Source organism: Branchiostoma lanceolatum, chromosome 7, assembly GCF_035083965.1.
Source record: "Branchiostoma lanceolatum isolate klBraLanc5 chromosome 7, klBraLanc5.hap2, whole genome shotgun sequence".
In the NCBI taxonomy this organism is placed as follows: domain Eukaryota; kingdom Metazoa; phylum Chordata; class Leptocardii; order Amphioxiformes; family Branchiostomatidae; genus Branchiostoma; species Branchiostoma lanceolatum.
Window position 1 is genome coordinate 5,798,698 of NC_089728.1, and position 27,524 is coordinate 5,826,221.

General features: G+C 42.0%; 1 protein-coding gene across 1 annotated transcript in view; it reads left to right on the plus strand.

Moving 5' to 3' along the window:
* Positions 1 to 1,124: 1,124 nt before the first annotated feature.
* The window catches only part of LOC136438835 (SH3 and PX domain-containing protein 2A-like), a 37,310-nt gene continuing 10,910 nt past the window's right edge, over positions 1,125 to 27,524 (plus strand). The window contains exons 1-2 of the mRNA XM_066433831.1: positions 1,125 to 1,467; positions 27,013 to 27,110. Of these exons, the coding sequence (XP_066289928.1) occupies positions 1,209 to 1,467; positions 27,013 to 27,110 (357 nt within the window). The 5' untranslated portion in view covers positions 1,125 to 1,208. The remainder of the gene's footprint in view (positions 1,468 to 27,012; positions 27,111 to 27,524) is intronic.

A 27,524-nucleotide genomic window follows, 5' to 3' on the forward strand; every position in this document is an offset into this window, starting at 1 on the left:
TTATGTACCCTGGCGGAATTATGTTAGTAGCTATAGATTTACCCTGTTTGCTAAAACTGATGGCACGGGGGAGGAATATTCTATCGATCCTGGTCTAATGACAGATCCGCGCCCACGACCCTCCTCTCATTTCCCGACATTCCATTCATGACTCATTCATCTTAGTAAGACTCCAATTCGTAATAGACTCGAATCTCAGACGTTCAGGGCTTTCCCCTCTTTTTTTCTTATCTATTTCAGACCTCGGCCACCCTAATTCGTCTTAGTGGGACTGATATGTGATTTCCCTATATATAGCTGTGTCATAAAAAAACAACTATTTTTGTTGATCAGTTGATCCGTAACCAACCTCCTTGCTGTAACCAACACAAATTTGGTGACAAAAGACTACTTCAGCAATCGAAACGCCGGTCCCTCTAGCTCTAATCTCCAGATGCAGGAAGACAAAACCGCAACGTTTTCTACCTACCGTTTCGAATTCTGTTCCAAAAAGCCTTTCTCTGTGTATAAACCATAACAAAAACGGGGAACTTGGAGACGTCACGAGTTTGCCTCCCCACATCTGTTTGGAGATGAAGCCCCCATTTTAGTTTTGTAGCCTCCACAGGGCCTTCCTGCGGGCGTATGGGTCTTAGAATTCGTCAGAAAAAGGGGAACAATTGGCCATGAGAGTCAGTAGACGGGAAGGTTAACATTTTTCCCTTCGAAAAAAAGTTCACCTATGGTGACCAAACACGCCCTGCTATAGCCAGCGTAGTTAAGTCTGGTAGAGACTATCAGTTTTGAGTTAGCGTCCTTGGCGCTATCATGAGGTCATCTAGGTGGCGCGAGTGAGTCATTTAATCGGGGTCCCAAAGGAGTATGACAGGATATATCATATCTTTTCAGCACAATCTACACAGATGATCTTTGTAGCATTTAGCTACGGATGGTTGGAATAACACGGGTCACTTCATATTTGGAGAAATCATTTTTCTAATTTCAACTTGTCACTTCTGTTAAATTAAAAAGATTCCATTTGAAAAGTCATACTGGCTCCCCCCTAGCGTATTCATTTCTGTTTCCGGCGCATACAGCTGGAGAAATATTTGAATGCATTTTTTTTTTGTTACGAATTTCAAGGATCAGTATGACTTGGTAGAAATTCACTGACTGGGGGTACAGACTAAAGTGTAGCGGTCCTGCGCGGTGCATTATGGGACGTGGAAATGGCGTCTGCTATCTGCCGAAGTCCGTCTCTGTGTAACCTGGCCCTTCTGGACATCCAAGTCACCGGGGTAGAGGAGACCAACATCGGCGGGAAAATACAGTATGCCTTCTGCCTGGACTTACAATGGTCGGACTATAGGAGGGACGTGGTGTGGCGGAATTATTACGAGTTTGTCGAGCTTCACAACGCGCTGCTCGGTGTGTTCAAGGAGTACACGAAACCGCGGCCGGGACGGCAGAATTTACCCACGATACCAGGTACGTGTGCAGGCCTTGCATCTAGGAAATTATATAAAGTAGTTGCTAAACGGTAATAATTTTGCCAAGTTCAGTTGTTGGGCTGGTAAAAGAGAGTACGAGAGGGCCAGTAGCAGTGAAAGGGATTCTTGCGATAACTGGCATACCGGCGGCCGGCTGCCTGGATCGGGGTCGGGCTGGGGGAAGTCAAACATCCTTCCCGCCTTTAGCAGACGACGCACGGCACGGGAAAGGGACTGGCGGCCAGAAAAACACGTCTTTGCTCTCAGATTTGGCATCCGAAGGGCTCGAATCGTGGATGAGTTTAGTTTTAAGTTGTGTGTCCGAATGCCAGGCTTCGGCGGAATTCAGAAAAGGCGACCTTTGCACCTTTACGTGCCATTCAAAGATCACGCTAGAGTAGCGGCTGAGTCATAAAAACGGGGCTAAATCTGTTCAGCCCCCTCACAGACCCGCACGACACGTCGTTCAATAGAAATGTCAATCATATCAGACGATACGCCGTAGTAAAATGGCTCACAATCGTGCTTTTTGCAAGCGTATCACGCTCCGGTCCCCCGAGGGTCTGGATTTTATTAAACGCGCTTTGGAACGACTTCTGCAGGCGAGCTGTTTTCTCTGGCGCGCTCTAACCCGGCCGGTGCACACGTAAGTTTAATTTGCGGGTCAAGAGTCAGTTATCAAGGCCGTCTAAGCTTTCAAAACACGACAGGGCGGGTAAAAATAACCATGTGCGTGGCTCCCCCAGCGGTCGGTCTCCAGAGGGATATGGGACATCGATAAGGCTGGTGTCTTGATCAAGACAAATTGTGACGGATTCGGACTGCCCGTATTTGGTTTTCGCGACTCGATAGGAATTTTGTCGGGACTCGGGCGGCCAGACACTGCTGAGTAAATGTTAACGTTACGGTAAATTAAGAAGCTTATGCACGATCCCCGGGCGGGGCGGGCACATCCCGAAATGACGACCCGCGTCTTGTATCTATTTTCCACAGATCAAATATTAGTGAAGACGTCTATTAAAACAGCGCAGTGGGCCGCCGTTATAGTACCACAGGGGGTGATGAAAAAATAATCAGCTGCTTGGAAGTCGTGTGCCGGCAGACATAATGCTTGACTAGGCTAACCAAGACTTATCATAGCTTTGCTCTAAATCTGTCGATACTTTTTATGTTGCTCTTAAAACTTAGTCGTAAAAACACGTAAAATCAGGTGAGCAAGCAAAGAAGATACTCAAAGCAACTAAAAAGAATTATTTAGAAGTTTTTATCTTAGTTTTGACTTATGCGATCGTCGAAACCTCATATCCCTGAAGTCTGTAATGAATGACTTTAACCTTGGACAAGGTCAAGTGTGAGTGTGAGTGTGGGAGGGGGACATTTGATACATGGAGCTTCATGACAGTAACATCTCTATAGAGTCACCGTAGGATGACTAGGATAGGCGTGGATTTAAAGTTTTAGAGACAACGAAACTACAGCAACGCCATTTGTATAGTCTAGGTTTTTAGGTTCATCTCTATACGAACAAAACAAGACGAGAGCACGTTCTGTATATTTCGTTAAGGTGCGATTTGTGTCGGTTGAGGATTCAGAATCAATGTCAGATACATAGACCTGTTTATTGAATGTAATAAACATAATATACAGACTCGGTATTGTAGTAGTAGGTGCAGCTAAAATACGCAGACTTTATATTAAATACAAATGGTCAGAGGGCTTGCTCATTTTACACCCTGTAGTATGATCGGTCATGGTCAAGCCCTTATAAGGCTTGTGCGGATTGTTTCACCGTGAGAAAAGGATAGAGTTGAAGTTCTCAGTCAGGTTTTTCCATCAGTTAGTGTTTCTCTGCTGAAGTGGGTGTTTTATGATGTAGTATATATGCAAGTGTGGGTGGGGGGCATTGTTGATTTCCCTATATAGTTTGGATACTTTTGATACTTAATTAAGTCCATTAGCTTCACAGTAGTCTTTTCTGTTGTATGTCCGCGAGCTAGAAAAGCGTTAGTCACGGTTAGTGTCACATGTTGATAGAAAGTCTCATCCAGACTTCGAATTCGTTAGGGTTATTATAATTTTCAGGCTCGAAACATGCGTGTGAATCAGTGGGGTTATTTGCAAGGAGAATGAACCAGCTATCCCAATGTCAAGTGATCAATTCGTATGCCAGTCCGTGTCCCATTTGAGGATATGATTAAGTATCATTAACTAACTTTGGATACGCAATCTTTGAGCTAAATCTCCGCGAAGAATGCTAGAGGCTCTCTGCCCACTTTGCTACTCTCTTTCAGTCTTTGGACCGACGTTAGAAAAGCATGTAGGCTATATTCTCCTATTTCAACCGTAACAGGTAGGTTGCCAACGTAGATAAACTCTACACTGACTGTTTTTGCCAGATTAACAAGCGTGTTTGAAGGATATGCTACCCTCAGTTCTAGCCTTGGTACTAGTCTTGTTAGGTTACATAACCACACCACTCTGTAAAGCTGTACTCTCAGGGAGAACGTCATCCAATGAGGATGGTAACTAGTCTGTATAACGCAAACTCCAGATGTCCGGGGTTTTTCTCCGGTTACAGGGCGGCGAGCGGTCACAGGAGGCTTGATTGAATTCAGGCTAGATGGTAACCAGGTTACAACAAAACTGCGTATGATTTTTGGATGAATCACGAAATATCTTTTGGCGTACAACTCATGTGACTCGCATGTTGAATCACAACCTCACCTGTCAATCATTCAAGATACAAGCAACGTCATGACCTTTATTGCTGACGTCACGTGTCTGTAAGGTCACGTGTTCTATGGTGAATGGTCATTCGTACATGACGAGGACTGCAATATATAGGCAGCCGAAAACTCGGCTAGACTTCTTTGCTGCGTAGGAACGCAATTCAACTGTTTACTTTGAAACAGAAAACTGGGAGCTCTTGCTGAAAATGTTGTCACTGGCGACACGATAAGAGAAAATCCGTCAGTAAATCTCTAACTTTATTTTCTTTTTACATCTTTATTCAAACATACATCAGTACATAGCACAACAACACATTTACAATTTGACAAATATACACAGTTACATACTGTTACAGGGGCCATCCCCACTGGCTTTTTTGGCTACTGCAGCAGCAGAACACAATGGACTACTACTACTTTTAGGCTGTCACGGGTGTGTGTTCCCTATGCCATTTTTTTACAGGGGTGTTTTATCCCCCTAACTCTCTAACTTTCGTGATTGAGTGTATTTCCCCGCAAACGCGGCGGGGTCAGGCCTTGTAGGGGTCACGCGGAATCCTGTCTCATGTCACATTTACGAGCCAATATTGAATCAGACGTACGGCGGGCTGTCGGGAAGGGCACGTTCACACATCAACCTTGTCAAACTTCATCAAATAACCATCATATCATGTTCCCGTACTGCATACTGATTAACACAGTAGGTTATTCCGCGTTTTGGGCAGCGGAGATCTTTTCTGTGGAGGGCATCGTTCAAGCATCAATTGTGCGAGAGCGCGGAATGAACGACTCGAAACGCTTATGAAATCGTGTTCGACATTCAAAAGATGCAAAATACGAGGAAATGTAAGCATTATTTTGTGAATGGAAGTATTTTTGAACCCGTGACTGCCCCACCCAAATTGTTTTGATAGAACTTTTGACAATTTTCCTCCTACATTTTGGTACAGTTTTTAGCCTCATGTCACGTCTAAAACACGTGACTTAAAAAACAATTCACAAAGAAAAGGACAAATAATTTCAATTCAAACTTTATTGCACAACAAATGTAATAGTAACAGTAACTGCCCCGTATCTTGCAAGCACAAGAGTTTGAGTTCACACATACGATATGCCTTGAACACCTTGGACTTAAGTATCGTTCACAGTATGCCAAAAGAAGTGTAAACATTGTTTTAACTATTTTAAGTGCCGGTGTTGTGCTTTATGTCTTGTACAACCTCTGTGGCTGTCTTTTCGCTTACAATCGGCCCTTGAACCGGTTGAAGTCGTGATGAAGAGAACGCTGTAATTTCAAAAAGAAGATTGCTAATCAAATAGCCATTGGACCTCTGCCATAACGTTACGTGTCGTCGGGTCATGTCAGATCCGGGTCATCTGCACATCCGGACAGCAGTTTGGAAGGAAGTGCAGAAATCCTGTGCCGATCTTATCCGAGATATTACAAAAGATAATGACTTCCTTACGATTTCAGAATATCTGTCAGGATATATAGGATTCTAGCAGAATAGATGATTCTGAGGGTAGAGATCCCGATCGGAGTCTGTAAATTTAATGATACTCCCTTGAAAGACAGTCAGAACTTTTAAAATTCGATCGCTGTCACTTAAGATGAACGGATTGACTTGAAAGTTAGGATTTATAAACGGGGGACCATACTAAGACATTCCTAGCATCCTGGCAAAGACTCTGATCTCAATCTCTTATCGCAATCTCGAGCTCTATCCGTACATGCATATATAGAATCCCCAATTCAGATCGCAGTCTCTACCCTAACACGTATTTATCCAGGCGCGTTACGTCCAGTGATAACCGTCATACGATTTGTGTTGTGTAAGAAGAGAAAAGGGAAAACTTTCATTGACTTAGGATGGATGAAAACTCCCTGGTTTGTGCCTTGATTGATCATTCTGAGGGGTTCTGGCATGGACTTCATTGTTTACGTATCTCATTCCTCACACACTTGCTGAAGCCTTGCTATCGGGGGTCCAATCAACACGGGACAGCGATTCATGGGCGCGGTCACAAGCAGGGACACGAAATCGTTGGCGACTATCGGTCCCAACAGGCGATTCACTTCGGCCTGTCCATCCCGCCGTCGGATCGATGGAATCACTGCATGTAACCGATGGGTGGAAACAGTGCTGAACTTGTTCCAATCGAAATTCATTTAAAAAGAAAAGAGATATAGTCAAAACACACAAGAAGATTTCCGAGGGAAGAAATCCTAGCAGAGAAAATCCAGGGGAATGAAACACATTGGGAATGGCCCTTGTATAGTATGTAATTGTGTATATTCATGCAATTGTAAATGTGTTATTTACTAATGTATATGTGAATAAAGAAATAGATTAAACAATTAAATCAAAAAGGGGCCCAATGAAATCTTGCCTACGTGGATAGGCGGTCACTCTAGGACAGGATTCTTAATGCATGTCTCAGTGACGAAAGGGGGACCACCCAAAACTGCTCACGTTGGCCTGGTGGTCCTTATGTAGAGGTGGTGACTTGTACAGTTTTGACTGTAATTTCAATACACGTATCATTCTGCGCCATATTCATCGATGAACACGGAAGAAATCAGTGGTGGTCCCAGAATGTCACCTTGTGGAACCCCTTTAATTCCTGATACCATCCCTTTCTTCACTAGCCTGAGTGTCATCCTGGTTAGCTCCAGGCCGTACCTTCACCAACCATCGAAGGTAATGGTACATGGTAGACTGGCCTGGAACTAAGCATCTATTTCTTCACTTCAATCGTGTTTTTTTTATTACGGTATAGTTATCAGAATATGGCTCTACGTGTCGTGTAGTGCAGTTCCCGATAGATAGCAACCTTGGAATATATCGGTTTCAGCTTCCCCAATCCATGCTGGGGTTTAGGGTCCAATATTTACAAGCACTTCTTGTCTTGACATCGTAACCCATCCAAGCTGTTGGCGAAGGGTAATGTGAGTGTTGTCAGATCTTGTCAGTTCTGGGTCACCCCGGCAGAGAAAACAGCGCGACCCTATCCCCGAGGACGAGGGTCACCTTTTTGCTTTTCTGTGAAACTAGGATGATAGTACACCGATCAATGAATGAATGAAAGACCTTTATTGTGCATTCATGCCCCGAGGGGCAAGGTACAGGTCGTCTAACTTAACACATGGAACATACAAGGATATAAATACAACAATACAAGCTGTAAACATATAGAGTAGACAAACGTGTTATTAAATTAAGCTAGTCCAGTAGTGTCGACTTCCTCTCGCTTCTTTGTACATGTGTAAATGTATGAACAGACAGTATTTCTTATATAAGGATTATCCAAGCGTAATAAAAATATGAATTTGTCTGTTGCAATTAGATGTTCGAAATATGGGAATTTTTCTTTGATAAAGTTAAAAAGCACACTTCTTTCGCTATCGTATAATTTACAATCTAGGACGAAATGTTGCTCATCTTCTACTTGATTTAAATTACAATATTGACAAAGTCTATGTTGTAGAGGCGTGCGGTTGTGCCTTCCTGTTTCGACATGTAATCTGTGGCAGCTAACCCTGAGTTTAGTAGTGGCCACTCTGTGTTTGATGTTGCTAATGGACAAATACTCTTCTTCTTTATACAATGTTTTAAACAGACGGTAAGTTCGGAGTTTGTTGCTGTAAGATTTATCTCTGTTATCGTTGTGGATTTCGGATGAGAATGATTGAGTATAGATGTCTTTTAATCGTTGACTAATGGAGTTGATGATAAGTGACCAATTTGTTCCTAAGGATACTTGTGCACTCCAAACGAAGGCATAACCGCATTCCTCTAGCATCAATGAAACCCTATGACATTTTAGGGCCAGTCTATCCTCATGTGCTATTCAGACAAAGGACCAGAACACATACAAGAAAATGAAGCTGAGAGCTGATGGCGGTACTTCTATGGGTTAAAGGAAAGAACACATGAATATGTCAAGTTTCGCACTCGGAGAGCTCTGTCAACTTTCCCCATGTCGTCTTCGGGCAACGAAAGACTTTCAGGACACGTTCCAAAATTTTACTTGAAATATGATAGTGGCACTAGCTACTTATAAGGAAAAGGCCAATTTTCTCAGAGAGCTGAACTTACCCGTACCCCCCCCCCCCTCTTGGGTCTACAGGCTTTACCTCGACTAGTGCACGTACGGTTTTATCTCCCAAATGTAGCCTGTTCCCGAGAGAGTCGATCTGTTTTACGAATGAGTCAGTTCAGAGGAATAGATCGATGTCCATGCCGGATGGCTCCTCACGTGCACAGCAGAACATTTCAATCGCTTTTATCGATTTTACAATCGTCTGGCTCGTGACAGCAGCTCGACTGCTTACTCAGATTGTTTTCGCCGCTTTTATGGGGTTCGATGGAGTGGAATGATGTAGATGTTACCTTGAATATAATGGAGCGATGGCGTGTGCAAAAAGCACTATTATAATGCTTTAGCACTCAGGCCCCATTCCATCAGACGGCGATTGCTGAGCGACCGCACAGCGACCAAATATGTTGTGTGTTTGTTTTTTTTTACCCTTGATTTCATAGTTGGAATGTGATACAAGATGTATATAGATATGATTTTAAAAACGATAAAACACACAGCACGTTTAGAATTTCAATCCATGAATTTCTGATGTGTAAAATCTTTGGCCACTCAGTGGTCGCAGCTCGGCCACTTGGGTATGTCACGTGACTGTGGCGTAAGTATTGTCCGCCATGCTGGATGATTAAACCCGAAGTTATCAAATGTTGTTCTTTTGACTTTTGACCTCATTACGTAATTATAACATTGTAATAGATACAAATTCATAGTTCCGACTCTCCCAGGTTTAACCACCCAACATGGCCGTTATGACGTCACGTGCAAGCAGCCCATACGGCTTTGAAGTACCCGCCATTAACATTAATCAGCCGGGTTACATAAATCCGGCACTTTTAAAAACAGTGAGTTTGAGAGATCTCTAGTGCAGCACCCCCGGGTATGCACAGTTAAGATATACAGGAGTGCATTATACTGGGGGACGCTGGGTTGGAGATCTGTTTGGATATATCTTTTCAGGGTGGCGGAATTATGTACCCTGGTGGAATTATGGTTAGTAGATGTTAATCATATTCTATTATCATCCTCCGATAGAATATAGTTCAGTCAGATAATTAATTTCTATCATTTTCTGATAGAAAATTTAGTATGAAAAATTAATTATAAACGCCAGGAAAGTTGAGAGTTTTGAGTAAGAAGACTTCTGAGCAGAGCATTGATTTTCAAACCCTCGATGCCGTTTTGTTTCGTGGAGCTGCAAATTTTGAATGGAAAAGAAAATCGATGACTTTCATACAACGCCTCTAGTTCATCAAATCGTGCCTCAGTTCGACTCCTGACCCAATTAGGCACGTTGATTGGACAATCAAATGATGGCTTGTAAAGCCGCTGTCACAGAAGATGACAGTAATGAGGGCTGGATTAGATTAAGCTAAGGGAGTGACCCAATTCTAGACGGCCTACCGTTAACGATGGATTTTGTAGGTCAGAGCAAGGTGAATATTCCTTTGCGCGGTCACAAAATACATTGAAATCGTTACGATCATATGTTAGGGACGTCCCTCGGATAGGACGTCAAATGGAGGTCCCGTGTTTGAGGAGAGTCACACCTTGATCACGTAAAAGAACCCACCACATCTTTCAAAAAAGAGTAGGGGCATGCCCCGGTGTGAGTGGATCAAAACATTCCGCCCCGGCTTCTCCTAATGGGTCAGTGAAGTCATGCTTGTCTCGAGCATTGATGTTTCTGACCTTGGGCGAAAAGATGCTGCTACAGTAAGAATTAGTTCAGTGCATAGATGAGTGGCCCCTTACGGCCTTGCACTGAGCGAGTTCGTTAAAAATAAATGTTCCTGTGAATTAAGGTTTACAATGTTTAACCCTCTCCCTGCTGCCTAACTCTGTAACCAATAGGGAATTGATTACCAAACGGTTACTTCAGTGTGCTAAAGGTTAAATCCACCCTAATAAACATTTTAGTTCAAAATGGCGCGTGACTACATAGATAGAGGCGTTTTCCGCAGCGGTACGTCCGACCACGCAATCATGTAGCCAATGGATCTCACAAAAAGCGTGAATTTAATTCCCCCATTCATGCCCTCAAGTATTTATTGAAGAACATATGGATCCAGTGAGGCTATAATGGGGTTTATTGGCTCAGCATATATGTAATATTGGTTTTCTTGAACGTATTTCCTTTAAATGCTTGACTCGGTCATCATAAAAGCTGGTCTTTAAGTTTGTGAGCAGATACTTTACATGCGTTTTTACATGGTGGAGCCTGGACTGTTTCGATAAGGAGTCTAACCAGGCGTTTCATGTTGTATTGAACAAAATGCTGTGCAAGTTTTTAGTGCAAGTGTCATGTATTTATATCTACTAGAGACTAGTGATGACAAGTAGAAGAAGATGAAACTTCACGGCCTGCGATATCGTTATAAGGGTTTGAAGTCTGCGTTCAAAACCGTCACGATTCACTCATACAGCGTCTCGAGTATACAATGTAGACACTTTTATCATACGACATGATGTTCCTAGCTAGCTGTAACGATACGAAATTGGCTCATGCATGAATATATAGTGTACGCCAAAAATAGTTACTCAAGCAACTGAATAAAATTTTCAGACAGCATCCGCTATCTTTCGTCAGTGACTAAAGGCCCCCTCTCATTGGGCTGCGGTACTGTGGCGGTAGCGTGCGGTACGTAGCTTGGAAATGGCTACCGCCGCAGTGCCGTGCACAGACCTCGGCGTACCGTCCTAGTGACGTCTCAGTGCCGTACCAGTGCCGGTCCACACCGCCGGCATGCCGGTTGAAATGGCGATTTTTTTCAAATTTTGAAAAAAAACGCAAGTGGCAAAGTGCCGCGCGCTCGCCGGGAGCTTGCCGGGAGCTCACCGCGCGCGCTATTGTGTAAAAGTGATATGTCAGTTTCAAGGTTATACGTATATTCTATAACATGTTACCTTTGTTGTACCAAGTGTCATGAGTGAAAATCTTTTTATCATTTGAAATCAGTTTTTGATGCATTTTTATTGATTTTGCATTGTATTTTGATCCATTAACAGCTAGCACTGCAATTTCTGATTAATTGAAATCACTACCATCAAAATACAATCGGTTCATTTCCCTATTTTACTGCATTGTAGTGAGGTTGATGATTGTAGCTGTAGAACTTCTGATATTTTCATTGGGATATTGTTTTATCACACTTAAAATTAGATCATTGTACATTTATTCCAGTACGGAAGTTGGTAGACTAGTCGTTCAGGAAAGGAATCAGACCACTCGTCTACATGCACTCGCCCCGCTCTTGTGCCATTCAAGAAATACAGTACAGTGATAAACTGAACTTGATACACCAGTCAGACACTGTATCGCAAATTCTACTCAATGTTTCGCCGTAAGGGGTGAATTGGCGGAATTCCTATTGATCGTTGATAGTCAAACACAGTTGATTAGATACTCTCGCCAAGATTAAATAATTTACCTACTAACAGGTTTATTAAAAAAACATACGACACTTCATCATTCGGGGAAGAAAATGACTGTCAATACCAACCGTTTTGGATATACATTTAAAGAAAGTGTGAAACTCACGTTTCTCCCTGGCTGGAGGGAACCACTTAGAAATATCAGTAAACTCCACACATTTTATAAAATCAAAAATCACTTTAGCAGGGAAGACTTTATCACATCAATTCATAATAAACCGTTTCTAAGAAGTAACTACACTGAGAATCAGCGCACGTTGTCTAGAAGTTGAAAAAGATCGACACCAAAACACACCAGGCACTCACAGATTGTGTCCCACATGTAACGAAAATATTGAAGATAAATTGCAATTTGTGATGGCCATGGCCTGTCCCACTTATGGCAAAGAGAGAGATGCGCTGCAAAGTATTACTACTAAGACTAACTTCACCATATCTGGTACACATAACGATGTATTGTTGTCATGTCCAACTCTTATACCACCTACATAGGTCAATTTCATTATACTTCATCCTAAAAGCAAGGGAAGAAATAATCCATACATGGCTTCATTGTAATTCATACACTGTTATCGATAATGTTTTGTACTTATAATTGTAGGATAGGTTAGCCTTGCAGTATTGTTGATTTAGTGCCATATATTGTACCATATACGATGGTCGAACAATAAAGCTCATTCAATAACGTGCTCATCTAGGCTTCAAACGCAAATGCGCCGCACGTCAGTGAGAGTGCAAATGAGAATTGGTGAAAGAAACGCGACGGTGCCGTAAAAATCTGCCGTGGCAGTGCCGCCGCAGTGCCGGAGCCCAATGAGAGGGGGCCTTAAGGAAAGATCTGGCAGAACTAGGTTTTATACCAAAACTCTGAATAGATATATTAATGAAGTGAAGACAATTTCAGATGGTTCAATAGAATAGTAAGTTAAGACATGGTTGTATGCTAATGAAAAAATTAGCATCTTATCACCTGGATGTCTAACCTTCATCAACGTAATACATAGTGTAGCTTATAGCTAGCGGGAGATACATGTGGATGATGTTCTCATTTACAGCAAAAGTCGCTATATTTTGTTTCGGTTTGCGACAGAAGACTACGTAACGGACGTTATTGGGCCATTATGGAGCGTACTCCAATTTACTCCTATTTCCCCAACAATATTAGACAATATTAGTACACTTAAATTGCTAATTATGCTAATAAGATTGTTATGTATAAAAGTGAAATTACACAATATTCATTAACATGGCTAAGTGTACTTATAACAGGCATCTCTAAAACTTTGGTTCAATGTATTATAAAGACTGATAGAATCGTATACTAGTATCTATCAGACTACTAGTCCTTGTCCCAGCCAGACCGGTAGAGTTCACAATGAACTACAGACTGTTCGCATCACCCGGCTGATGAGGGGGTATTTAAGGGTGGCCCCATGTGACTGGCGCTGTGATGAGACGTGAAAACAGGCGGCACCTTCCGGGCAACCGGAAACAAAGGTCATGAACTTGACCTCAGGATCATTCCACTTTGGAGAATGGGTGGAATTTCTGGAATTACGGGAAGGCAGCTGTTAGGAGAGAAAACAATTGGTTTATTGATTTGTGGATTATAATTGAAGCTAGAGTTTGGGTTTTGTAACTTTGGTATTTGAAACTGGTAAAATGAAAGTGTTCTAAAGAACGTTACATAGTTTTGAGAAATGGGTGAGATGTTTCTCCTCTTTTTATCCCCACCCCCTCTTTTCCAAAATATCTGAGTCAGATATTAATTTCTCTATCAGTGATATCTTTTTTTCGCACATTTTATCCGAGAAATCTCGTACCGTTATCTTGAAATGGAGTTTCTTTGTAGCCTGGAATCCAAACCTATTATAGCTCATTTGCGGAGAAGAGACTCGGGAGCTATAATAGGTTTGGATTCCAGGATAGTTTTTTTGCGGTTTCCAGTCAATAGAAATGTTTGTCCTCTAGAACACGAACAAGGAACAGTCAAGCAGATCTGGAAGTAGAGAACCCGATGAATGATGTGACTCTCACGTGGGCCGAGGGAAACAACCGGCCAAGGCCGCGAGCCGCTTCCGGAGTGAAACCAAAGCTACCATTATTGTCTCTCGGCGGTCGTTTTTCTTTGCCCGGCCCCTGTCATCATACGGTTTCAAAGGTTGTCCAGTTCTGAGGGCTACTACCGATGAATATGAACCAAAACGGAGAACGTGTGTGGCTTGCGTTATAGCATGTTTGAAATAGAAAAGAATATTGTCTGCCAAAGGTCAAGCTTAAAGATTATATTCACCAGACGATGCACTATGTTGTACTTGCATCTTTATAATAATGTAGAATCATTTTTCGCAATATATACGTGTACTTGATGTGGTCATAAGAAACGTCTGTAGACTTCAAAATTTCAATTGTGTAAATTGAGAAAGACAAAGCACAGACACGCTGAAGAGACAACAGCATGTCCTCGCCTGTACACGTGATGATTAAGTCTTTGAATACATAGATATGGATGCATAGATAAACAAAACCACGCTTAGTCTAGTCCTAGAACATGCTTATATTGTTCCTATCTCCTGACAATGCTCATGTGCCTGTCAGCACCCTGTACGGTACGTGCTCTCAGGGAGCGGAACATGTCTTTACTTTGGCACTCTACAGCCGAACACCACCAACCCCCCTCCCCATGCCTGTAACATTTATTCAACACATGGCCCTGTTGGTGTCACACAACAGTCACAAGGTTTAAAGAACTGACAGAGAAGGATCTGAAGAATGGAAAAAATAAAATCTTAGCTGTAGTCTACACTAGAGGAGACGAGAACTCTTTAATAGTATAATCTAATTCATGAGACAAAAATGTCGCTATATATGTCATATTCACTTTTCAAGTTCAACATTTCACGTTAAAATGAAAATTGAGAAATCGTTCATATCTTGTATGTATGACTGAAGTGGTTGTTATAGAGAAATCCATTACCTTTACGTAGTTTGTTTTATATCTAGTCCCCCACATCAAATTAACATTGATTACCAATTTTTGAGATATTGCCCGTCGCCAGCCCAGCTCTGTAACAGGTTGTAGCATCCCACTGGAATTTGTCACCGAAAAACGTTGAGTCACATGACAGCGTGATTAATGTTATCCTGGTTCGGAGCGGGACGACATCACAAGAATACCATAGTGGTTTTCCAGTCTGACAAAGTAGAATGCCAGACAACTCACTGATTAATGTTGTCTATTCGTTAATATTACCTAGGCCTTACAGATCTTACGCAAGTATCAATTAATCTAAACTATAAGATGAAAAAAAAGGTTTTGTCAATTTTGTCCAGAACCTGTAGGGGATGAATATCATCTCTTAATATTTTTTTTCAATATTTCGAATCATTGTGATATTGCACAAGGCTGGCTGTCGTATTCTCGTTCTACCATGATTTTCCTCTTTAAATCAAAGGTGCAAATCCAACTACATATTCATATATGATAATATAGAATCCTCACTAATGTTCAAGTCTTGCTAACAACGCAAGCTACTCTCCAAGCAAAGGTTCGGCTCCGGCTTATTGTCAGACGTTTCTGTAACGTTCTGTCAGGCTTTCTATGTCGCTCCGTTTTCTCTATGTTGGCCGTGGGACATGAAGAAAACGTGATAAAACAGAAAGCCCGACAAACACGCCTAAAACGACGTCAAAAACCAGCCGAAGCCGAACCTCTGCTTGGATAGTAGACACCGGCCTCATTAATTCCGCATAGAATCGATCACCTTGTCCTACACTCAATTACTGCACCATTCCTGCCAATCTTCTGGCCATTACTGGGCGAACAAAGAGTCGTCTTGTTCCTTATCTTAGCGTGTCACTGTCTTTAAGGCGTCAGGTTCACGGCAGGGTGTCTTATGAGGGGGTGGGGGAGATATCAGTTACTGGGGCTGGCAGCGGCCCAAGTCTATCTGTCGTCAGATGGGAGAACAGTTCAATGTCAGGTTCAACTAGGTTTGGGGGCGGGTCAGTAATGGTCGCGGGGGAGGTGTGTATCCTGTGGAAAATGGCCCTGCCCTCATCTTTAATCAGATGTTGGGGCAGAGCAACGTAATGTTTTCTGACCATTAGGATTTTCTGTGACAGTCAGGGAAGCTCGGCTGATTAAAAAGCATTACGATGTTTTACCCTAACATCTGCTTGGAATTTAAAGTCAGACGTCTATTCGAAGTCTTTGTTTGGTAAACACTTTTCTCCTTTTTTCGTTCCGTTGATGTACACAATTCGCTGGTGCCATCTCGAGCCCTGGCTTACTCTAATACAATACTTAGCTGTGTATAACAATAACAAAAGGGAGAACAAGATATAAATTTCGTATAATAACGCTATCATGCCTGGTAGTATAGAAATGTTTCAGAGGCCAAGATGTTTTGTAAAGGAAAGGTTTAGCCCAGGGTTTAGCCCATTTTGTTTTGTCCCGTTAACAGGTGCACAAGGCCTGACTCCCCTGGGAACGAGAGTCAAGTACGGGCCATGAAAAGAGAGAAGTCGTAGAACACACTGCTGGATACCTACTACTTTAGCCCAGCCAAGAGGTTTCCACAAAACACAATGTAACGCCACTAAACGAATCACAAACAGTCAGATGTACAAAGAAGACTAGGTGTGACAGGTCATTCAGTGTATAAATGTAACCAGCTGATGTCGCGCCGCGTGCCTGCGAAGCTGGTGTGTGACGCCGAAGGACAGTAATACCGGCCTTACAGATACAGATATACAGAAACATGTGTAAAACACTAAGACTGGGCCGGATTCTTACATCTATTTGTAGATTGAAAAGTTATTCTACTCCTACTGTGTGCCCTTTTCACTTAACCCAGCTTCTATCACATAAGTCACTCCCCGGTAGATCCGGCCGCACAAGAGCTCCAGCCCCCTCGGAGAAAAGAATTCCGAGGTCACTGATAAAAGTAAGGTCGGCGCTTTAAGTGAAAGTGGCAACAAAGAAATAAGTGCTTAGGCCCACAGGGTAGGCTTCTCAGTGTTAGTCTCGCATGATCACGGTTTTAACGTAGGGTTTGAGAGTTAGACTTCCCTAGCGGCAGGAGACTGTAGAATGCCTAATTAGCCCGTGTCCGAGGTTAAAGGCCAGTGGCACTTGACCCGAACCTTTTAGAAATAGTTTTCGGAGTTTCTTGGCGGTTCATGTATCATTTTAATGCCCAAAGTAGTAAATGTGGTATAGTGGTTAGTGACCCCACCGGGGTACATAGCAATTTTACGTGTGTATTTAGCAATATTACGTATAAAATTGCCAAGCTTTCAAACGGAATTTTACTGGACCCGGTAAACTTGGTAAGTATAAACTGATAAAACTACACGGTTAAACCGTCTGTAGTTGGCAAAATTGTTTGCTGATAAAACCTTGTTCATCGACATAAAATTGCACTGCATTCCGGAAAATTGCTCAGTATACCAATCAAATTTCACGGCATCCAGTAAAATTGCAAAACATATTTACAAAACATATTTACGCGCATTTACCTTTCCTATCACGACAACTGCGAGATTATTCTGCGACCGAATATTTGACATCAAGACACTTCCTTTTTCTTCCCGCGATTTATCTGCCGTCTATACGCGACCAAACGCATGTGATATCTTTAAATTGCTTTGGGTGATAAAACATGAACCCCGCGATACAACGTTACTCAAAAATAAAGGAGAAATGTTGATGGTGGTATCACCAAGCCTTAAGTGCAATGTCAGGGACGCCAGTAGTCCGTGAAAATAAAGCCATGTATCACAGGAAACGATAACAGCCTCTTTATTTGGCCTTGAGGATTTGCGGTCCATCTATCTTACGATTAGACTTCTAGCTAGGATGTCTAGGCCTATAGGATGTCATAACCCAGTCCTGCGCAGACCTTCTTGCTGACTGGCAATTTTCTATGGCTTTATTGGGGGCTGATTTGAGCTGTTGTCTGATCGCTCTCGTGGCCAAACCGGTAATCGGTACGCCAACCCAGCAAGCACGGAGACACTTGGCCATGTTGAACGCGCGAGTAATTAGAAAACAGTACAAGAAAAAACCTCGCCGCGCCCAGAATGAGGATGAGGATATCAGCGGTTATAGAATAGCGCTATTTAAGTCAAGACCACCCAAAATATCAAAACACGACACGACTTTAGCTGCTTTAATGTCTCCGATCTGAGGGAATCTCGCCGGAGATGCCGGAACTTGGCAGTCTTGTATCTGTGGAGCTCTGGTACATGGTGTCGGCTTGGCCGTGAATCAGGATCAGTCAGGAAGTTCCAGAGGAGTTCAGTTCGCGGCGGGACTAGCCCGACTCTGTACTTCCTGTAAGTCTATACTGTGGTCCCAGACAGACGGAAGCCTTCTCAGATTGAATACCAAATCAAAAACGTTTCCAACATTTTAGACTCAACTCTTATTCTGAAACAGGTAATATTTTCTAAAAGTTAACTAAGATGTAGGGGGGAGACGAAAATGTACGATCATCTACGATGGTAAATCGGTCAAGTTTTGTTCTGAATCACCTTTTGTCGGAAGCTGAAATTTCATATGTAGAGTGATTCATATCTCAAACTCTATAAAAAAAGTCAATAAAAGATTATTCATTCGGTCATTGCTCAATTTCTAGGCCGCTGCTTGGGCGTGTTTATTGAAATTTGGATATTTCTATATCTTTACCCACAGAGTTTTTTCGCCAATGATCTTACTTTTTCCGCCATACGCAGCATAATTCTGTCAAATAAAAGTAGAACAAGATTTGTCACTGACGAAAAGTAGTGGATGCTACATGAAACGACTGAATCATATCCAGTTGCTTGAGTAACTGTTATTTGGCGTATCTTATTACCTGGATGTCTACCCTTCATCGACGACAAACGGCAGCAACAGGTGTCTTGAACCGTTGAACGTGTTCGTCATCTGAAAGTAAATCCACAATTAATCCTTCCTCTCGACCTAACGACTCTTAATGCCGCTTTGCGATAGCTTCAACACTTAACGGCTGCAAATTTCCGGAAGGCTGATCCTATAACTAAGTCTCAAGTAGCCCACAAACCACTGTTTTATTGTCCTGGAGTGGTTTAAGCATCCCTCAAAGCTATAAATCCACATCTATCAAAGCTATCGCCTTGACTGTGTCGTTCAGACTGAAATGCAGTCGTTTATACTGCAGGTTCTTATATTCAAGTCATGGTGAAATCAGGCATTCTGGAAGAGGACATTGCAAAGTTTTTGCATCAGACATACGTCAATGCCAAGTTGTGGCGGAACCGCGTTCAATCTTCAGAATGGATGGAGACATGGGAGAGGGATACAGATAAGGGGAGTCGGAGAATAAAGGAGATACGGAAGAGAAATCAAGAGGGGCAAAGATAACAAGTCTCTACCATGCAGATTCCTTTGTTTTCTAAAGAAAGAAACAAACTTGGCCTAATAGGGTGAATACTTTGCCAGAAAGTTAAGGAAAATTCATTTTGCTTGGTAGTTTACGTTTAGGCAGATGATTGAACTGATGGGTAAATCGTGAACACAATTCAGTCTTGATCGACACTTTGTAGTCCTGACTGTCTGCGTGTTTCATGTTTCCTACAACCGATAAAAAAACAATGTGCTCAATTGACGATGACTGCTGAGTGCTGACTGACTGCTTTTACAACTATTTTTCACCTAGTCTATAACTGTAAGCCCCAGCAGCTGTCATACATTGGGACGTTTCCCTCGACGGACTTTGCTCCTGTAGACTCTTAGTATCTTCAACGACCGAGATCGGCGCTGGGTTGTGGGTATCCCGGAATCCATCCAGGACTGAGGCTGCTCCTATGATCTCATCGACATTCACGACTTTGATGTTTCAAAATTATAGTTGGATGACTTTTAAAGACTAGCAGGCAACTCCCAACGACAAATGAATTTGCTCACGACTAATTCCGACCCAACCATGGGCTGGAGAAGATCGGGAGGCCATGGTCGGCTATATGTGTGACAGGGTCTTCAGCTGGCCATTCTTCACTCGTACATGTTGTGCACACATCTCTCGTCCCGTCTTACCCACAAGATGGATGACCTGTCGACATGAGAAAGATACAAATCACCGACCGTTTGTATCGGTCCCGGCGGCTACGTGACTGATCAGGGTCGGGATGAGATATCGATTTGGACGGAACCAATAACTACAAATCACAGGCGGAAACACTTTCAAACTAGACACGTTCTAACGGTAACTCGCCGAATGAAGACCCTTTAGTGTTGGAGCTAAGAGCAGTCACACACACAAGCACACACACACACAAGCACACACACACAAACGCGCGCGCACACACACAAGCACACTCTCTCTCTCTCTCACACGCGCGCACAAACACATATACAAACATACACACGCACGCACACACACACGCAAACGCACACACACACACAAACACACACACACACACATACACACACACACGCACTCACATACACACACACGCACACACACACCGTTTATTGTAAGCCCTACGCAATCACACACGCACACACATACACACACGAACAGTATGATTTTTACTATTTTGATTTGGAAAGAAAGTTCGCCCTTAAGAGATGACCTGATCGCTGCCCTTAATTATCTGCACGTCGCAGAGGAAGTAGGCTTCCTTGCTCCACAGGCGGTGCGGAAACAAGTGTTTTCTGACTGATAACCGCTGATGTCTATCTGTGCTCTGTATACTCAGCTTAAACACGAACTTTTAACCCAGATGTTTCCCTGTAGATTCAAACGTATCCATTTCGACTAGATCCTCTCAAAAAGTATCTGTTGACTAATTTGTTACAGGTTCCTGGGGTTGAGCATCTCGCGGCGGCCCATGTTTTGGTTTTCTGTATGAGTTTCTAGACTATCACATGACTGGAAACTGTGTATATTAATTAGAAAGAAGTTTTAATGTTGAGAAGAAATTTTCAATTGCTACCTTAAATTTTCGCTATCTTAATGCTACACGTAGTGAAAGGTACAGTATTATAAATCTATGGCCGCAGAAAACCGCTAGATATCAGCCCAGTTAAAAGAAATAACTGCAGTGCTTGAACCGTGTACGTCCTGTATGATCCAGAAGCACCGAAGATCACTGAATACTGCCGCGATTGCACAGAGCCATCATTGTACGTCCGCATTCACCATTACTCTCCTACTTTACCCTTAACGTACGGTAACATCAATCTGATACAATCCCCTTCAATGATTAGCTCAGGGAACTCGGGTATCGTTACTAATCAAAGATCGGATCCGCGGCCTCCCAGAGCGACTGCACCGGGAAGAGTTCATTTGAAGTTTCTATCTGGCATTACAACTCCCCGGGTAGCTGTAATATTACTCTTCATAAGACTCTTTCTTTGCCGGTGCTCTAGGTCTGCTTCTCATTTTATACCAACATGTCTATACCACATCGGCACTTATCACTACGGTTAGAGAGGGAAGTGTATGTGGGTGTGTAGCTGCGAGTCTACTGATAGCGTATGCGATCCATCCAGTGGTTCTTACGTTGTAGGTGCGGATACGCATACACACGCGCAAACAAACGTAGCCGAAACTATACCTCCATTTTTTATGGACGTAAGTATTCCAAACGCAGATCGACACAAGTATTCCAAAAGGAGAACGACATTTTATCAGTACATGAAGAATATGATATAGCTTGATGGTTGTTAAACTGTCTGACTCACTCTGACTACATTATCTAATATGGAATTGTTAATGTGCATCAAATGTAAAAGTTACGACTTCTGTACAATTATGCACTAGCTATAAACTTCATAGAAACCATTAGGTATGATTTGCTAACACCCTTACCCGGCCAATTTCATTCCCTGAACTTTATTTTATTTCATTTTATCCCATTCACGCATATGCATGCTTCTAACGATACGAAAGCCAGACTGTGTCTTGTACAGATAGTAGTAATTGTTCACGGGACTACTTATAGGGCACCGTGTACTGTTTTCTGTCATTCGCACACGGGACCGCTTTCATCTGTAATTATCAGAACCTTGTGGGGTTTTAGAATCCATTGTGCTACAGCCGGTCTATAAAAGTTGTGAAAAACTAGTCTGTGATTTGGAAAGGACGTGAGCATGCTGATAACGAACACGTGTGCTTCATTAATGTGAAATGCAGCCTTATTTTACGTGACAAACTAAATCAGTAACATATTGAATGTTCTACTGTATATGTTGGATGGTACCCGACATCAGCAACACTACCTGGGTGACCTGTATTGCTGTGTCGCAAAAGAAAATAAATAAGGATCCGTTCGCATTCATCTTACGGTAGCGTTACGACAGCAAATTGTGGGTATTCGTGTGACAGTCGTGGCTGTATCGTGCGAAATTCAGATGTCTGGTGATCATGTGAAAAGTTACCGTAGATCCGTGCCGACGGTTTGCTCTGTCACTGAATACACCATCATGAAAAATCGCACGACCAAAGCCGGAAAGAGAGAGAGGGGGGAGAGAGGGGCGGAGAGAGAGATAGGGGAGAGGGAGACAGAGAAGGAGATGGAGTGAGAGGACGTAAAGTATTGAGAGAGAGAGAGAGAGAGAGAGAGAGAGAGAGAAAGAGAGAGAGAGAGAGGAAGAGAACAGAAAGGAGTGACAAGAGAGGCGGGCAACTGAGCGGGGGAGTATAAGAAAAGGGGAGACAACAGTAAAAGACAGATAAACACGAAGAGGGAGAGAATGAAAGAGAATGGATAGAAGAAAGAGAGGTAGACAGAGATAACGAAACGGAGAGAGGTATGAGAGGATTCCTGTCACGTGCCACGCCGATTTCACGCGTCCCTGACTTTCCTTCCCGCCTCCGCAAAATTGCCGCACGTCGTTCTAATGCCGTGTTACCGGAAAGAAATCAACCCGCCACCACCATTACGGGCTATCGGACAACTCCGTTATTACCGGGCGCGGGAGGCCCCACATGTTTACGGGGAATTTGAGGATTTTAAAGGAAACCCAAGCAATATCAGGGCCCGAAAATTGGATTTTGAAAGTCAATCTTTTTATTCATTTCTATACATGATTAGACCAAACAACACTATCACAGTGTATAGTGACGGCATCATGCAAAAATACGACGTTGCTGTGATGTGAGAACTGAAAATCGTCGCTAGGGTTTTTGTAGGCTCACGAAACTAAAGGGGATCATTGTACGGCACGTTTTTGTGCGGTTTTAGAATGCGCAAAGTATGACGTTATTACGCAAATGTGCTAAGTAGTGTTAGTAAAGGTCACTACCATAAAGCTTTCAGCATTTTTTTATTTCCATATTTTGTGGCACTAATATTACTTTGGTTGCCTTGAAGGCAGTTGCCCTTCTTTCGCGGTGAACCCTGGCGATCTCTGAAACGTCAGGGAACCACAATCGTGTCACTTGGCACCTTTATATTGGACTTTAACGACCCGTTTCTTTTTTTGTCCCGATGATTTGCGGTCGGAGTTGAAGGCATGTCGGTAATAAAGATCGACCCACGGTTTCTGAACGGGGCTGTCAAATTACCTTTTTGGCCGGGAACGAGAACGTCTACTAGGGGAACACATCTTGGTTCGGCCAACGTTTGACATTTTGGGCTTAAAGGGTAGAAGAAATTGTATAGAATCTCAATATTTTCTTCGGAATGTGTCTTTTCTAGTTTCTGTGAACTTTTGGGGTTTATATCTTATCTTGTATTAAGTTAAAAAGACTTTGGGGTGTCGTCTTGTTGAATGGTTAGGGTGTTTGGCCCAGAATCCAGAGGTCCTGGGTTCGAATCCTCTGACATGCCACCAATGTTTTGCCCTATGGTAAGGCACTTAACGCAATCTTCCTCACTCCATCCAGTGCAGATGTAAAAATGGGTACTTGACTTCGGTTTGGGAGGTAAAAGGCAGTGTAAGGAAAGGGTTGGTTGGAATACAACCCACTGCCCCTATGGCCTACAAAGACTATGGAACTACATTTACCTTTACCTTTATAAAGACTTAAACATACTGTTTTCTCTTCGAAAGAAAACCACCATGGACAATGGTACATGTATCTTCATATCAATGCACGGAGATGGGGCAACTTTCGCGTGGCCAATCTGACGCCTTCGAACCGAGGCTTTTTCTATAAATTGATACTTGCGCTTGTGCACAAAACAAGACGAACAGCCGCTTGTCAAGCTCCAACAGTGACCGATGTTATCTGCACGGTGATTCCTCAGGTTTCTGTTAAGGACGCGGCACGGTCTATCAGCCGGGCAGAACGGGTCGATGTGAGCAACATATAAGATTTACAAGTAATGACTGAGCTGACTTATCTTACAATTCAGCTAGAGAGGTCGGTAACATCATACCGACCTGAAATATGTAGAGCTTTTTGTGAATCTTATGCAAATGACGCGTCCTCATTTACAAAAGCTATACATGGTGATGTTCGCCGGCTTTCACCAACATACACGTGTCACAAATATGAAATTCTCATCATGTAACACTAAGGCGATGTGGCGTTTTGGTATTAACTATGCAAATTAGGCCCTTATTAGTTGTTTATGTTCCACCTGTCATAAATTACATGTGTATCCAGCTGCTTGAGTAACTACTTTTGGCGTATCTTATTACCTGAATGTCTAACATTGATCGACGTTCATGGGTTGCACTTGAGAGAATCTTCTATGTTTTATTTTCCCTTCGTCAACGGAGGAGCCCCACATAATAATATAAGCGAAATATAGCTTGAAAGTTTATCTGTGTTGTAATACGTTAGTAGAATTCAATATGAAGCAAGATTTGAACTGTTATTCCAAACACGAAGAGAATTGGACTTTTAGCAGGGTTGACAAAACGGAAATGGATCCGCACTGCTTGGAATATCAGATGAGGTCGATGTCTAGAGTCAATTCCACATTACCGAGAGGGTGTTTGTTGCCTTTTGTTCTAACATTTACAAAACCTTTGTAACAATCTATGTGAGATAAGTAACTGTTAAGAACAATTTCCAACATTTATTTGATGTTCTAAATATTTTATGCTGTGTTCCAACAGGTTAAACAAATTTCCAACATTGAACACATTATTTGTATTAGTTTCTAAACTGTTGCAACATAGATTGATCATTTGTTTGAACATGTTCCAACATTCTACAAATATGATATAACTGGGTCAGTGGGCTGGGAACAGGGCAATTCACACATCCCTTCAAAGTATAGGGGATTAGGCCTAGGTGCCATGCATAGACACTTAAAGACAAAAGAGTTGCCGGTGTCCAGACGTGAAATCTAAAAATATACAGAGGCAGACAATAGAGCGTGATTAGCACCTACTTTTATGGGGGCAATAACCCAAATCTACCATTTTGAGAATGATGCAAAATGTTGGAACATGTTCCAACAGTAGAACAATCACACAGATGTTTGAAAACTGTTCTAAATAAAGAGATATTTGTGCAAATACTTTCATAATATTTCCAAAATATATAGATGAGTTCAAACATGTTCAAACTTTCTTTTCTAATTGTTTGAACGGTCTGGAATTATTTTGACTGAAATAGTCTTTTTTCTAAAATTGTTCAAACTTATTAGCAATATCATCTGAAAACCCTCTCGGTGACATGGAATTGACTCTAGTTATGTCATTTTGTAGAAATAACCAATGGCGGAAGTGGAAATTAGATTTTTTGAGAGCACTAAGATAGAAGTTACCCTTGAGTAAAAATCAAATTGAAGTCGGAAAGACAGCGATGTCAATGGACCTTTGCTGGGATGGAAGATTACAGAATACATCACTGCACTTTATTTTGGGTTCGTGTACTTAGAGTTTATGATACAGTACTAGATAGAGATCCTTATTGACACAAGAAAAGTACAGCGACTTTCCATCTATACATACAAACTGTCAAGTGGATATAAATGAATTAACCTATACATAGATTTATATGAATAGATATGAGTAAATGAAATCAACATATTTAGTCCAACCTATCATTTACACAATTGGCCTCTAGACTTACGTGTGATCAAGTGTGGCTTATCAAGGTACCATGACTGTGTTTTGATCAAACATGTCTGTCCAAGCGTTAAACCACACCAATACGACCTCGTTTGTCAGTTTATATAGGAATCGGACGTCACTTTCGGGAGAATCGGATCAATCTGTCAGGGCGGGATCGTCCGGAAGATTGCGCGCTAGTACTAACGTAATGTGGTCGTCGTGGACATTTTCAAGATTCTTCGGTCACAGTTCGGTGTATTTTCTATGGCTAGTCTTGGGCTGAAAGACGTTCCGAAACTCGCCTATTTGTTCACTTCTACAATATCAATTGAATGTGTACATCTTAAGTTATTTCCGGTACTGGCATGTATACTTCAAATTCCAAAATGTACTGTTTGTTTGTTTGTTTGAATTCTTATCATCTAAGGTCAATGCAATTACAACGTGCTGCATTTTTCTAAAGGTACCATTCTTTATCATTGTCAGCACCTTCGCAATTACCGAGACCTACTTTTTACAAATCCTCCACAACCAAACTGCGAAAACAAGTACTGCAGAAGCACAATTTAGACGAAATCTAATTAACCTAACCCAGAGATAGCACCGTCCGTATATTGACATAGGAAACGAATCACTGTCAGGCTCGCGTCAGAGGCTTGAGGAATGGATACATGACCAGATGCCGATTAGTGCTTGATCTCTTGATCTTCCCCTTCAAAATCCTTTAATCATAAGATAAATAAAGTCCGTAGCCACCGCGCCAAGTGGGCTAGTCCAGCTAACTTTGTTTCGTCTACAACCATCCTTGAAACTTGGAATATTGTTTATGTTATGATGAAATATATATTGTTTGCCACGTGCTTGAAAGTTGATTTTATAATTTGAGCTATTGTTGAATAAAAAAAAAAACTCTTTTCACACAGCCAAGTAAGTGATTTATTCAACCGACGTTTCGGTGACCATCTGTCACCTTCCTCAAGGCAATTCTGACTGATTCGCATTGTACTGCAGCACAGGTGTCGCTGCTTATAGATGCGTTCCCGCACGCAAAGCATTTACATATTTACAGTCCCCACAGGGAACGGCATCACAATGCGGTCCCAAACGTACAGAATTGTAACACATACACAACTATCGAGCAAAAAAACAATGGAACGATTACCATCTACTTCTTAAGAATGCGGTCCCAAACGTGACTTAGTCGTGTAAAAAGAGTATTTTTATTCAGTGACTTACTAAACCTGATGAAATTATTCACGGAGTTGAGCCATTGTTGTTTCTTTTTCTGCAGCTCGGCAGTTCTTTAGAAGAAACGACAGAAAGCTAGCAGAGAGTAGGAAACCACAGATTCAACAATATGTACAGCAATTAATTAGGTTACCCCAGAAGGTAAGTCTTTTTGTTTATTTGTTTATTTATTTATTTATTTATCTATGCGTTAGGAATCTCCGTTGGTTGAAACAAATAGGTACTTGTTAAACGTATTCTACAACTGCGGTAACATGCAATAAAAAGTTACAATTCATCACACATAATACACAATGATTCAAAGTACACACATGACTTAAAGTTGACAAACTACATTACACTGGAACTAAGCTTGCTTTGCCAGTAATGTTGTGATAAGTATACCCGTAAACATTACAAGTATACAAATAGAAATTTACCATATTCGGTAAAATTGCACTGCACTCGGCGAAATTGCACTGTATTCAACAAACATGTTAGACATATAGAAATGGCACCGTAAAGTTCAATGAAATTAAGTATACTTAAGATACTATTGGGATGAGCCCTTAAGAG